This window comes from Oryzias latipes, chromosome 13 (genome assembly GCF_053564925.1).
Source record: "Oryzias latipes strain Hd-rR chromosome 13, Olatipes_Hd-rR_3.1".
In the NCBI taxonomy this organism is placed as follows: Eukaryota; Metazoa; Chordata; class Actinopteri; order Beloniformes; family Adrianichthyidae; genus Oryzias; species Oryzias latipes.
Window position 1 is genome coordinate 27,954,073 of NC_136249.1, and position 13,044 is coordinate 27,967,116.

Consider the following 13,044-nt stretch of genomic DNA (forward strand, 5'->3'; position numbering starts at 1 on the left):
TAGCAGTTGTTCTGTCATTTAATTTAAAACAACAGTGTATGATGGAGACTAAGAAAAGCTGCATTTATTTATTTTTTTCCGCAAATTTTGGATGAAATAGAAGTAATGAAATGGAGCACATGCACAAGACCTGCCAAGACAAGGACCTTTTAGTGTTATTTGTTCATGTTTCTTTGTAAGAATAATTTAAATACAAATAATGCACACAGAAAAATGTAAATGTGGGGCTTCTGAGAAATTTACCGCTGAGATAGGTGGGTGACTTTAGTGTTGAAACATGCCCTGCCGAATTTGCTCTCAAATTTGAAGCAGACCTGGGGGTACCAAATTTTGCACTTTTGTGTTTGAAATAAACTAAACTAAAATAAAAAAAAAAAAAAAAAAATCACTGGAGGCTGGCTGGACTCAGAAGGAAACAATTTCCCACCAACTAACATGTTAAAAATTCAAACTTCAAACCAAAACCAGAGTTTTTCACAACAAAAAAAGTTGCTGTTTTATTTTCTGTGAAGGACACTTGTGGAGGAGGAGGAGGAGGAGGAGGAGGAGGAAGTGTTGAAATAAATGAGCTGTTTTGATACTTTAAGGCTCAAATTTGAACATGATTAAGGGCATGGATTTCATAATTGGCCAGTGGGTGGACCCATGGGTTGATTCATCAAATGTCAGAATCTTGTTGAATCAGGTCGAGTAAAATCCAACCAAAATGCTCGACCTACTTCAGGTGCCTTCATGTAAATTTGTACAGTTTTCATGTAAGATTTGTACAAAATCTGCAAACATTTGCACAGTTATTTATGTATCTATTTACTTGTTTGATCCAATATCTGGTGAGCAGTAATTGTGCTATCACTTAATCCCCCCCCCCCCCCCTTTTTTTTTTGAGCTGCCATGACAAGGAAATTTCTCCCTGTGAGATACATACAGTTCAATTCAAAATTAATGGATGATGATATGCTTCGGTAATGGTCCTTCATTTTTTTTTACTTATGATCCCTAAATTTTATCAAAATTTTGAGAACACAACACAGAATCTTTTCTTCATTGTGCATGGAAGGGATGAAGTGATATTTTTTTTTGTTTTTTTATGTCAAATTTCCACAGAGTGTTAGATGATTGCAATTACAGTCCATTAAAACTAGAATGTTGTCACAGTCATAATTACTTTTGAGTTTTACATGACTAATTAAAAAAGCAAAATGTAAAAAGACACCAAAAGTTCTTTCAAATTTTATGTATTGCTGTTTTTAATACATGTGTAAAACAAATAAAAACGCCGGATAACTCTGTGGCTTTGAATCGCCTCTTTTCATGTTCTTGCAAATATGTCTTAAAATCACAAAACAGTCCAAAAGCAAAGCCAAGCTGGAGTTTTCTTGCTGTGTTTTCAGGTCCGGTTGTGAGAACATCCAGCTGTGTTTGAGTTGAATGTCCTCCCTCCTGCTGGCCTTGGGCGGTTCACCTCCACAGCTCAACCAGCTTTCTCTGCGCCCCCTCATGCGCTCCTCCTCAGTCTCTGCTTAGGTTTTCTTCTCATTCAAATCTACCTGCATATGTTTATTTCCTATCTCAAACAGAATAAACGGTTGCAATTCTCTGAAGCAACATGTGCTCAACTGTGATAAAGAATAGATGTTTTCAAAAAGGAATCGCATTTCTTTTTTGCTTCCACTACTGAAACTCCTAGCGAAATGAGAAAAAACGTCTAAAGATGTGTTCAACAATGACACTAGCATTTATTTGAACAGAACATGGGCTGAGCTTGGGTTTTTAAAGGAAATAAATTGCAAAGAAAGCAAAAGGAAGCTGTAAAAAACAAAATATCTGCCATAAATGTATCCTACATAATGCTATAATAGACAGAATTACCCATTTTCTCTTCTGAAACGTACCTAAACACTAATTAATGATCTCAACGTCATCTTTTGCTAAAAGACCTGGCTGCACTCTTCAAGGTACCCAGTCAAGGACAATGTGAGTTTGAACTTCTACTGCTCTAGTCCAATCCAGAGGCAGTATAACACAAACTGAGCAACAAACTCCTATGACACAAAATTGTCAATGTTGAAGGTTTCAGGAAGTGATAAACTTATACTTGAACCTAACCTTGGTGTTGTGACTCCAACTGGTCACAGTTAATAATGCTTCAATTGACACCTCACCCGTCTATTACCCTTTAAGTGATCTGGCACACACTGTAACCCACAAGACGTTACCTAAAAATAGGTCTGCTTTAAAACAACATTTTAAACTCTGTTCTAAATCTTTTCTTTTGTGTGTAATCTATGTCTTTATTATAATGTCCTCACTGTAATTCAAAGGTCCGTTCTCAGAGTATGTCTTCCATCTGCAAATTTAAACTAAAGAGTTCAAACCTTCCGATAGAATTCAGGTCTTATCTTTGAGTAAAACATGGCCCTATCCTCTGTTTGACTTGACAGCATTCCTCAGTTTTGAGGAAATAACTCACAGCGGCAGTTCACCTTCCTCCTGTCAGGTAGCCGGTAAAATCAGCTATTTCCTCAAAGTCTATTAGTGAGGCCTGGAAACCCGTTTCACCTTGTTCTTCTACACTGTCAGCCAGCACTCTTCACACCCCATACCCGCCCCCAACTCATGTCTCCTCCCCTCCATCTCTCAACAAGTACACATTCTCCTTGCTCTTACGCATTTTCTGAAAGGTTCAGTCACCGCTAGCTGATCTGTCCTGCAGCCCGCCCAGGGAAACACATGAGGAGGAGGGGGTGATGGCAAGCCGGCCAGATTAAGGCTACAGGAGCAAAAGTGTGCTTCCACGAGGGTCCGGCCAACTCTGTCTCTACAGGAGCCAGGCTTTCTGCATCTGTTTTGCCTTGATCTGACACTGTTTGGGCAACACAGACAATAGCAGGTAAGTCCTTTGTTTTCCTCTGACAGCAGCCCAGTGATGCCACATGTCAGACATTCTTTGTTAATCCTACCTATTTGAATCATGCGTCAATATGTGATGTTTCTACATGAAGGGACTTGTTCAAGACCTTTATGCAAAATGAAAAAATAGGTTAGAGGTTTATATTTCACTTTTGCCATAAGTTGTAATCTTGGCTTTACACTGGTGGGTCATTTTCCCTCAGTGACTTCTCATTTAAATCTGCTCTGTATTCATCTGAGAATGATGAGAGCCCCTTTGCATACTGTTTTTGTAAAAGAGCAGTTTCTTGGAAAGAGCTCTAATCGCCTGTACACTTCACATTCACCATGTAGGGGCAATTCTAACAGGATGCCTGGCAGCAGTCCGTTTACTTTTGTATGTAATGTAAATTTAATGTGGATTGCATGCAGATTTATGAAAAGTTTTCCTATTTTGCTACTTGTGCCTCTTTGGAAAAGAGCGTTAGGGTTCCAGGATGTTTGTGTCTATCAAGAGTCTCAAAGCCATTTTAACTTTTCTTACAACATTAGCAGAGCTCTACTTGTGTGAATATTACACAAAATAATTTGATGTTGCTGCTCTGAAATCACTTATTTAAAAAAAGTAATCTAATCTTGGTTATAAAAAAAGCCATCTTGTGTTCCTTATACATACTTAAATATAAACTTTTCTTTAACCTGTCTGAAAACATCTTCTAAAGGGGTTCTTTGTGGTTGAATGGGATGATAAAGTTCTGTTTCGGCACGATAAAAGGGTTGTTTGTTTTGTGCTCATTGGATGTCTCAAAGCTGTCCAAGCTGTGTATTAAAGAAATGCTCAGTGAAGGAGTCAGTGAAATGCAAACCACCACATAGGAAGCGGGGCATCTTTTGCCTGAATAGTGTAACGTTCTGTAAATCTCCTAGTGAGGAATTGCAAACGGATTCCTCTTCACTGTGAGGTCACCACTATCTTGAGTGAAACAGATCCAGACTTGAACAGCTCAGGCTGAGCCAGATGTTGAGTTCAGTTTGACTGCATACCCTTGGCTTGATGGCATGTAATCAACACTGTGCTGTGCATTAAAACGTTGACTTTAACAGACATGCAGCAAACTCTAATCATCTTGTTCTACCTGTGCTGTAGTCTAATTATCTTCTTCCTTTACTTTATGATGTATTTGCTAAACACTCCCATTTTCTGTTTGTTTCAGGTCATCTGGTTTGTTGTCCTGGGCAAGGAAAGATGGCAATCCGACAGATCAAGCTCAAGCACCTTTGGACTTATGTTCTGATTTATGAAAAAGTCTCAAACTAAATATTAATGGAGACTCCACCCATCGTGAGCTTGGAGGAACATCGGTGTAGGACACATCTAGGGTTGCAAGATTTACCAGGCCCAATGATAAGTGATGCTACCTCAGGTGACCCCTCGCAAAACCACAGAGGGAATCACTACATCCCTGAAGACCATAGAACAGAAATAGAAGAAAACATCCGAGATTTTAGGAACAGCTTTATTGATTTTGAGTATACAAATGTAGGCTGTCTGAAAGGTGTTTGCTGTCAGGAAGCAAGCATAGAGCCAACTCTGGAGTCTGCCCAGCTTCCCGAAAAAGAAATTGGGTCAATAAATTGTAAATCAGAGGACTTTAAGAATCTAGAACCAGCATCAGAGGCTTTTGCCCCAACAGTTCCAGCTGAGCCGGCCCAGAGAATCCAAGATCTACCAAACAATGTGAAGGTGTGTGAAAAACAGACGAACTCAGACTTTTCGGACAGCAGCACTAACTCCAACACTGTCAGCCATGAGAGCTCGGAGGTGGAAGAGCCATCACCGGATGGGGTGAAGGAAAAGAATGGTCAACGCGAAGGCATGGCAGATGAGGATGATGATGATATTTCTCAAGAGCTGTTTCAAAGTAAAACTAAACTCATGCACGATCAACAAAAAAGCAAAGACAAAGAGAAGACGAAAGATTGTGTGGTAACTGATAACACAATCTGCTGCTGCGGTTATGAAGCAGAGGGGAGAACAAACAGCAAGGAGGTATGCTTCAAATCTATCATTTAACCATTTTGTGTCTTTGCAAATCCCTTTAATGGAAATCTTTTTTTTATTTTTCCAATTTCAACGTTAGGGATTTTCTTATAGTGCTTTACGTAAAATGTATTGACATCAAAACAATGCATTAAAGTCCTATTCTGATCATCTTAAGATTTATTTTCAAAAAGTTCCCAGTGGTGTTTTAATTATGATTATGCCATTTTTAGCCAAAGAAAAAAAATCTGTTTTCTGGGACATAGTTTCTGAACAGCGGCAATGGTTGATCAGAAATACGCCTCAGAGTTGTGGACAATACTGTTGGCTGGGAGCAAGCCTGCACTCATTTACCAGTAGTCATCCCTTTGTTTACAAAAAGATGACAATCTTTTCTTAAATTGAAATTTCCATCTGCTCCTAATTCACAACAATTAGAAAAAAGAAATACTCAGAATTTATTTTAATTTTCTTTTTCCTCCATCATGAGAAAAACATGCTGCAAGAACGTGTTAAAAACACCAAAAAAAAAAACACACCAATGTCATTGGAGTTGGTCTTTAAATATGGTTAAAACACAAACATTTCACTTTTATTGCACCAAATCCATATTAGAGAATATGGAAAATAAATAAATGAAATAAACCAAGCAATGAATTGTTTCTGTCCAGATTCCTAATGTTTACGGGTTTAAAAGTAAAGATGCTAAAAATTAAGTGAGCACAAACTTAGTGCCCACATTTTGTAATGATATTCCACGCAAACAACTTACTATAAATGTATCTTAAGTGTTTTTAAACAAACAAGAAAAGAAAACGTTCAAATTTGATGTAAATTGACATTTTCATTTAACTGTATTTTATATCAGTCGACACTGCAGAGGAGTCTGTGAACAATAACACGCAGAGATAACTTGTGTTTTTGTGCGTGTGAGTGCCTAACTGTGTGTGGGTCTGTGCGTAAGTACTAGCTTCATTTGTTCTCCTACACAGTTCCAGGAGGAATCTAAACAACTTCTGCTTTGTTTCCACTCCCTTAGCTGGCACTGGTGTTTTGACAGAGAACTGAGCACCAAAGTCAGCTCTCCATTACTGAACTTTCTCCTTCTTCTACTCGCCTCCTTCTTCAGGCTGTCCTTTTCACACAACCTCCACCACAAATACCTCAAACCTCATCTCTGCCCTTCAAAAATGTAACACTGTAATCCATGACATATGAGTTGCACACTCCAACAGCAGAGAAATGCAGTGCTTTTCCAATGTCCTGGTTGACATTATTAGCTTCCCTGTTGGTGAGATGTTGAGGTGATGCCAGGTTTGTGTTCAGAATGACATCGGGCTCTGAATGGGTTGTTTTGGAGAGGAGAGGAAGAATGCGGAGAATCCAGGGAGTCTGTTGTAAATATTATCAAAAGGCGAACAGTGGATGTTTCTCATGCTGTCACGCCACAAACTCTGTTTTTGTGCACTTAAAGTAATTATCACTGTAAAAAAGTTCATTTATGTTTAAGGAGCACTTGTTTCATATATTATCCTCCTCTGAAAAGTAAAGGAATTGAGATAGAACAGCTGTGTATGATGATTCATGCTTCCCTAAAACAAAAATAAGACTTCTCAAATTAACCACTTACAAAAATTTATTTTTTAGGAAATTTTCAGATCTGTCTCTACAGTTTAGCTTAATATCAGCCGTGGTTCTGTCGATAAAATACAGAAAAATCAGTGCAGTTGTCAACATGAACCATATGAGGGCACCATCTGCGTAAAGTTTACATTCAGTCATTCTGAAAAAGACCACACTTCTACACCTGTCACTCCAGCTCCACAGATACTGCTCTGTCACTGCATATTAGGAACTAATTTATTCCCCCAAGTCGCCAGGTAGCTGTTGCCCTTTCGCATGACCGGCTGCTACATTTGGATACCTCCATGGTGATCTCTGGCACTCTGTGGGTGGCGCAGACTAGGCACTGAGCCCAGAGCGCACACACTTAACTCCTCATTTCCATGTCAAAGCAGCAATGGTGGGATCCACAATGTGGGCAATTTGTGCTGATAAAGTTATAGTCAGATCTCTCTTTTTTTCTGGACTCCGCAAAAGATAACATTGATGCATCAGGCTAAAGGAATGACTCATACCAGTCGAGTTGCCATGGTGTGGGTGCTTCATACAAGACTATGACCGAGGTGAGGGGAGAAGCGCCACCAGATGAATCAAGGCCAGTGTCTTCTCCTGAGCCTCTTCAAGGAATTTGTGTACTTCTGAGTAGAATTGTCTGCATTCCCAAAGAGCACCTTGAGGGGATGTGGCTGAAAAGAGACAGTGTGTCTGTTCCAGCTTCAGCTTGTGCTTGAGCCAGAGTGGGGCATCTGTTTCTTGAATTTGTGTTTGTCTGACACCAGGGGTTAATTAGCAGTCCGGCTCAAAAGAGCTTCAGCTTCCTCCTCGTATACATTTGGCTCAGAATCTTAGGCTGGTGCTTTTCCTGTCCTCTAGAGGGAATGTACACAAGAATGAAAACTTTTATTTGTAAAGCGAACACAGAGGACTGAGTAGTCCAGACATCCTGATCCAGCCTTAAACATTTCATATTCCCTATAGTCGCCACCCTGCCGGAAAGACAGACATAGCAGAGAAAGGAAGTATTATTTTTTCCTCTTGGTGACCCAGCCGATCCCTTAGGCCTCAGAGGTCAGCAGGGGATTGGCTAGATTTAGGCCATTCCTTAAGGATTGAGTAAAGGGAGACACTTTCCCCCGTTGTTGGGTGAGTCAGCTGACCCTGGGTGGTCAGCAGGCGAAGTGGTGCCTGGTGTCCTGTCTGCTAATCCATCACAATTTAGGGATAAAGAACGAAGCAAGTCGTATGCCAGATTTCAATTTCAAAACAGACATGTTCCTGACAAGTTTCATTACTTATTCTCATACTTATAGAGCTAAAGGCTCAATGGTGTTTTCATTAATTATGGGACTCAGAAATATCATTTTCTTTTCCAGGAATGAGTTAAATTTTGCACATTTTTTTTTCCATTCAACCTAAAGTAAGGACATATCTTTAAAACATTTGCTAATGACCAAGATGACATTCCTGTAATTTGAGCGTGCTGTGTCAAGGTAACCTTGACCTCACACAGGAGATTTTTTTTCACTTCAAATTATGACAAAGTAGCACACAAATAAAATTCTTACGAGAGGAAATGTTGGAATGTCAATCATTTATATTTAAAGGTCATTTTTACAGGTCACTCACAATGTTCTGCTTAGTTACTGCAAATCCAAAAATGAACATTTAAAACATTTTTAATCTGTGTTGAAAACAGTTTGATTACATTTGCTAAATTCACTTCACATGTTCAAAGTAGTCATGGGCGTAGTCATAAACAATAATGACAAAATATTTGGCCTGAAAATGGTTTTAGCTCTCAGATCTAGATCAATGTCAGCTCCAGAGTTTGTCATGTGGGTGATGGCCAAGTGTCACACCCTAGGCTCCAATCTGCATCATCTTTTTCCCACCAACCTAACTTTTCTGGAAAAAAAATAGTTTGGCATCAAAATAGTCAATTTGCTTTTACCTTTCATAAATTTAAAAATAACCTGTAGCTTTAGTCATTAAGAACAATTTAAATACCAGTACCGTAAGCTTCAAACCTGGAGTTAGTTTACAAGAAAGTATATAAAACAACAAATCAAAGGTTGCAGAGAGTTCTGTGATTATGAGGAGATGTCATGAGATGTAATGAAAAATGAGGCATAAAGCACATGTAGAAAGATATTTATTACATAGCAAAACATGAATTTCTCACTTATTGTTTAATAAAGTAAAGCTTTCATGTGTTTTAGTGAGACCTCTAAATTCTCTGTTTAATTAGGTTAATTAACAATAATCCTTCTGCCGTTCTTGATAACGAAAATAATATGAATTACAACCAAATTAAGAAATTCGATCTTCACCATGAGACAGTGTTATTTTTTCTGCTTGTCAGACCAACTTTCTGTTCAGCTGATTTATGATACTGGACATCCAATTCAGATACAAGCTCTGCTCTATGTTAGACCATTTTTTTGTGAAACTGTCTTAATTATAAATGACCTAGATTTAAGAAGCACTGAAAACAATTATTAGGGAACAATTTGGATTAAAGTCATCACGTACAACAATCCATATTTCCCCCCTCCTGTTCTGTAGAGGCTGTTTTCTGTTGCAGGTAACATTTTCAGAGGATTTCTGAATTTGTCTTTCTTTTAGCTTTTTATTTAGCAAAAATGCATTTCTGAGTCATCCTTTGGGCTACCAACCTTTTTTTTTTTACATTTTTTATAGGTTAGTTTTAAGTGACTAAACAAGCAAACACAACCAAAACAGAAAATAAATAAATCTTCTCTGAGAATGGTTGGAGGTAAATTAAGAGCTAAAACTGATGATGGAAATACTGAAATGTTATTATAAGCTTTAGACCATTTGGTCTATGAAGACTCTCATTCATCCAGGTTGATTCCATCATAGTTGTAGGTTTAGGGGCTGTCATCTGGACTTTGTTTTTAAAGTTAAAAGACGTTTCACCTCTTATCCAAAAGGTTTTGTCAATTCTGAATTAGCTGGTAAAGGAGCTGGTATATATGTGCTAATGGGGGAGGAGTCAGACTATTGAAAAAAAATTTTTAATCCCTTTTCAGTAGAGTTGATGTATTAGAGCAATGTTACCATTTTCAATAAAAAAGTATGGCTACTTGTCACACTGCAAAAGCAGGCATCTTAAGAATAAGTCCAAAAATTCCTACCCCATAGGCAGATTTTCTTTAAATTAAATAAATAAATAAAAAACTGCCAATATGATGAGAAAAATGGTCTAACATAGAATTCTTATTTTAAGAAAAAATAATTCTAGTCTCTGAGACATGTTTTTCTCAAACCAAGATTATTTTGCTACTAAAAATCGTTCTTGATCCCACTCCACCATCCCCAATGTTGTAGCTCTACAACACAGTCTTTTTTAAAATTGGGGGAAATAAATCCAATTAAAAGGGTCATAAGAACCAGTTTATGAACGATGAGACCCCTAACTTAATTACTACAAAATGCAACCAGCAGATGCAAATCGTCACTTCCTATTTTCTAAGATCCAGTTTTTGTTGTGTACTTTGACTCATAGTAGCCCTAAGGTCACAAAAGGTCAAAGAAGACCAAACTTTCTGTGCGGACTAAATATAATCAAGACGAAATTAATGCAAACTAAAAGGTTTACTGTCATCCTGCATGTACTGGAAAAACCATCAGGTCTTTGGCAGTGGCTGTGTGTTTTCTCTTATCTGAGTGCCACCCTGTTTTACCCGCAGGAGTCTCCACAGGTCAAGTCCCCCTGGTCAGAGTCAATGAACCAGCTGATGAGGAAACTTGATCAGCTATATCAGGACATAGAGGAAGCTCTAAGTGCAAGCTCATCCCCTGCTGACACGCCCTGCATGACTCGCAAGAAACCGGTGAGAATGTGTTAAAGCAACATGGCAGTATACCTTTCTGTCATGCCAAGTGTGATAATGAGCATTTGCAGTCTGCATTAATTCATCGGTATCCTGTAGGGTACATGGTGTACCCATGTGTCCACGTTTACACAACACTTTAGGTCTCTGTGAGTTAAATCCTCATTCGAAATCCAGCAAGTTCAATGCTTTATGGTGTGTCCACTGTCACGGTTGATAGTTGTACACATTCCTCTGAAGCCTGCGCTGCATACTTGGTCATGCTTTTTAAGCTCCCTTAAATCACGCATGTTTCCCTCTTGGAGAGAAAATCCAAGACTATGCCAGCTATAGGCAGCAGGTGGTCAAAACTTCATGTCTAAAAGAAAGCTGCATATCTGCATGTCAGGTGGAGATTTAAACATGTTAAGGAACTGTGTGACTACGTGACTAAGAAATTGCAGAATATGAAGCGGTAAAGTTGGCTAATCTTCGGTGGACCATCTTTTAAGCCATCTTGAAACCTCCGTCTTGGGAGTGTGCAGCTCATTGATGGGATTCTGGGATCTAAAATCAGAAAACTGCAGCAAAAACAGACAGCTATTGTACCTTCGACCTTGCGTCTGACACCATGTAACTCTGTTTCTAAAAAGGGCCCTTCTTATGGTGGAGTGTTTCATGAAATATGCTACAAGAGTTAGGATTCAGGGACAAAAGTGCTCTTTTGGGCTCCATATGTCACTGCACAGAAGAGCTGTTGTCTAGGAAGAGAGTGTGTATGATTTGGTCCATTAGGAATGGCTGAGAGAGGCTTACATGCCTCCCAGGCATCTACATAACCATTCCAGGCATTCACCATTACTTGCTTTAACTAATGGTAGGCGACTGGCCAAGACAAGACATCTTTACTGGGATATTTGACAAGGTCATAATCTCTGTTCTCTCCAAAGAAGATCCACACATAGAGGCTTTTCTGTGAGTCTCTGTCAAGCTGATTTGAGAGTGGACACTTCACTTCCCCAGCTTCTGATCTAAGCCTTTTTCTTCTTTTCCACGGGCCCCCAATGAGTGCATCCTGTCCTCGTCTGCTTGGACACAGAGAGATAGGTCCAGCCTTGATTGTTGTTGTAACTTCTTTTTTTTTCTGCAGGAGGGTGCTGTTTTAGAGTCTACGCTGAACCTAAATGAAAAAGTTCTTCAAAGACCGGATGGAGGGGAATGTCAAAGCTTAGACAGATCTTCTGCTTTTTGCAGTCTCTCCATGGGAACAAGGGAACAAACCAAGAAGACGGTAGGTTTTTTTTTTTTTTCACAAACTTTGCCTCCTGCTGATTGATCTTTCCAGGACAACAATGTACTTATATACGAGTTATTCATTAATTCTCCGTTCTTCCAAAAACAATAGCCGTAAATAATCAATCTGATTTAAAATTAAGTGCTTTGTAAAAGGCATAATACTATACTAAATTATTTCAAAGTTCCCATCACATTAAAGCTAAAAGAAGTCAAAGGGATTCTCACCGGAGATATTCGCTAAGAGATTCAGTTCGCTAAGAGCAGTTGCTCTGTCTTTCTATGTACCTGCAAAAATCTGGGACTTGTGCTGGGAATAAAGTCAGCTTAGGCGCTTATAGAGAGGCAGCCCTCCTTTCTGCTGGACAAAGTATAGAAATGTCACCATTCAGCTGCCCTAAAAGGAACGGACAACTGAGAGATTCACAGAATGCAGGGTGGGTACAGTTCGCAGCTTTTCAGGGTGTCTTTTGTGTCTTTCTTGATGGCTCGGATGCAACTGGGATGGTAAACAACAAGCTTATGGAAAAGTTTAAAAAAACGTAACATTTCTTTTGATTTTTTTTTTTACAGTAAAAGTGTTAAAGCAAATAAAGCAACGAAAACACACACACACACATTTAAGAAAAACTTTTCATAATAAGTTTCCATATTTTAACACATAACACCTGTCTCTCTATGGGTGTCAAATTACCACTTGAAAATTACAACAACAGCATTAAAACTTGGCATTTGAACAGCTGGGAATCTTTCCATATGTTAAAGTCAAGAGCATTTTGGCTGGAGAGTATCACTGAATAAAAAAAAAGATCAGTGTTAAGTGTATAAAGTTGAAGAATACCAAAAAAAGATAATAGTGTAGATTGTTAAATCATAAAAGCCTACAAAGTTTGGAAAACAGACGAATTGCCATAGCAGCAAAACTGACATGTATTGTGATCCCCCCCCCCCCCCCCTTTACTGAGGCCTCATAAAAAGCTCTGTCAGCCATGTGGATTTTCTAAAAATAAAGAGAAACAATCTGAAACTGCCTGAATTCTGTGGCCAATTTTTGCTCCAACTGGTAAATGTGTGTGCACCTTCACAGACCGTTTCACAGCAAAATTCTAAAATTCATCATCGCTAACAGCTGTTTATATGTTTTATCTGCATGTAATTCAGTCTATTATGGCTCTGCAGTTCGAATCATTCATTGCGTCCGACTGCAGTTGGCAGTGATGGTAAAACATCAACCTGACGCAAACTAATTGTCAGAGATGAATCTGCTCACAGGTCTGCAAGATGCGATGCAGCTGTTTTCTTCCCAGAACCACATGTTCAGTAGTCACAACATTGCACATGGAAGCTCCAAAGCTGACAGCA

The 13,044-nt window shown here is 38.9% G+C and overlaps 1 protein-coding gene across 2 annotated transcripts in view; it reads left to right on the plus strand.

Annotated features, from left to right (window-relative positions):
• The first annotated feature begins 2,669 nt into the window (after nt 1-2,669).
• Nucleotides 2,670-13,044, plus strand: part of stard13b (StAR related lipid transfer domain containing 13b) — a 74,547-nt gene continuing 64,172 nt past the window's right edge. The window contains exons 1-4 of one of the 2 annotated variants that reach the window (XM_023961613.2): nt 2,670-2,890; nt 4,104-4,939; nt 10,267-10,410; nt 11,540-11,680. In XM_023961613.2, the coding sequence (XP_023817381.1) occupies nt 4,214-4,939; nt 10,267-10,410; nt 11,540-11,680 (1,011 nt within the window). In that variant the 5' untranslated portion in view covers nt 2,670-2,890; nt 4,104-4,213. The remainder of the gene's footprint in view (nt 2,891-4,103; nt 4,940-10,266; nt 10,411-11,539; nt 11,681-13,044) is intronic. The other variant, XM_078956586.1, reaches the window with a different exon arrangement.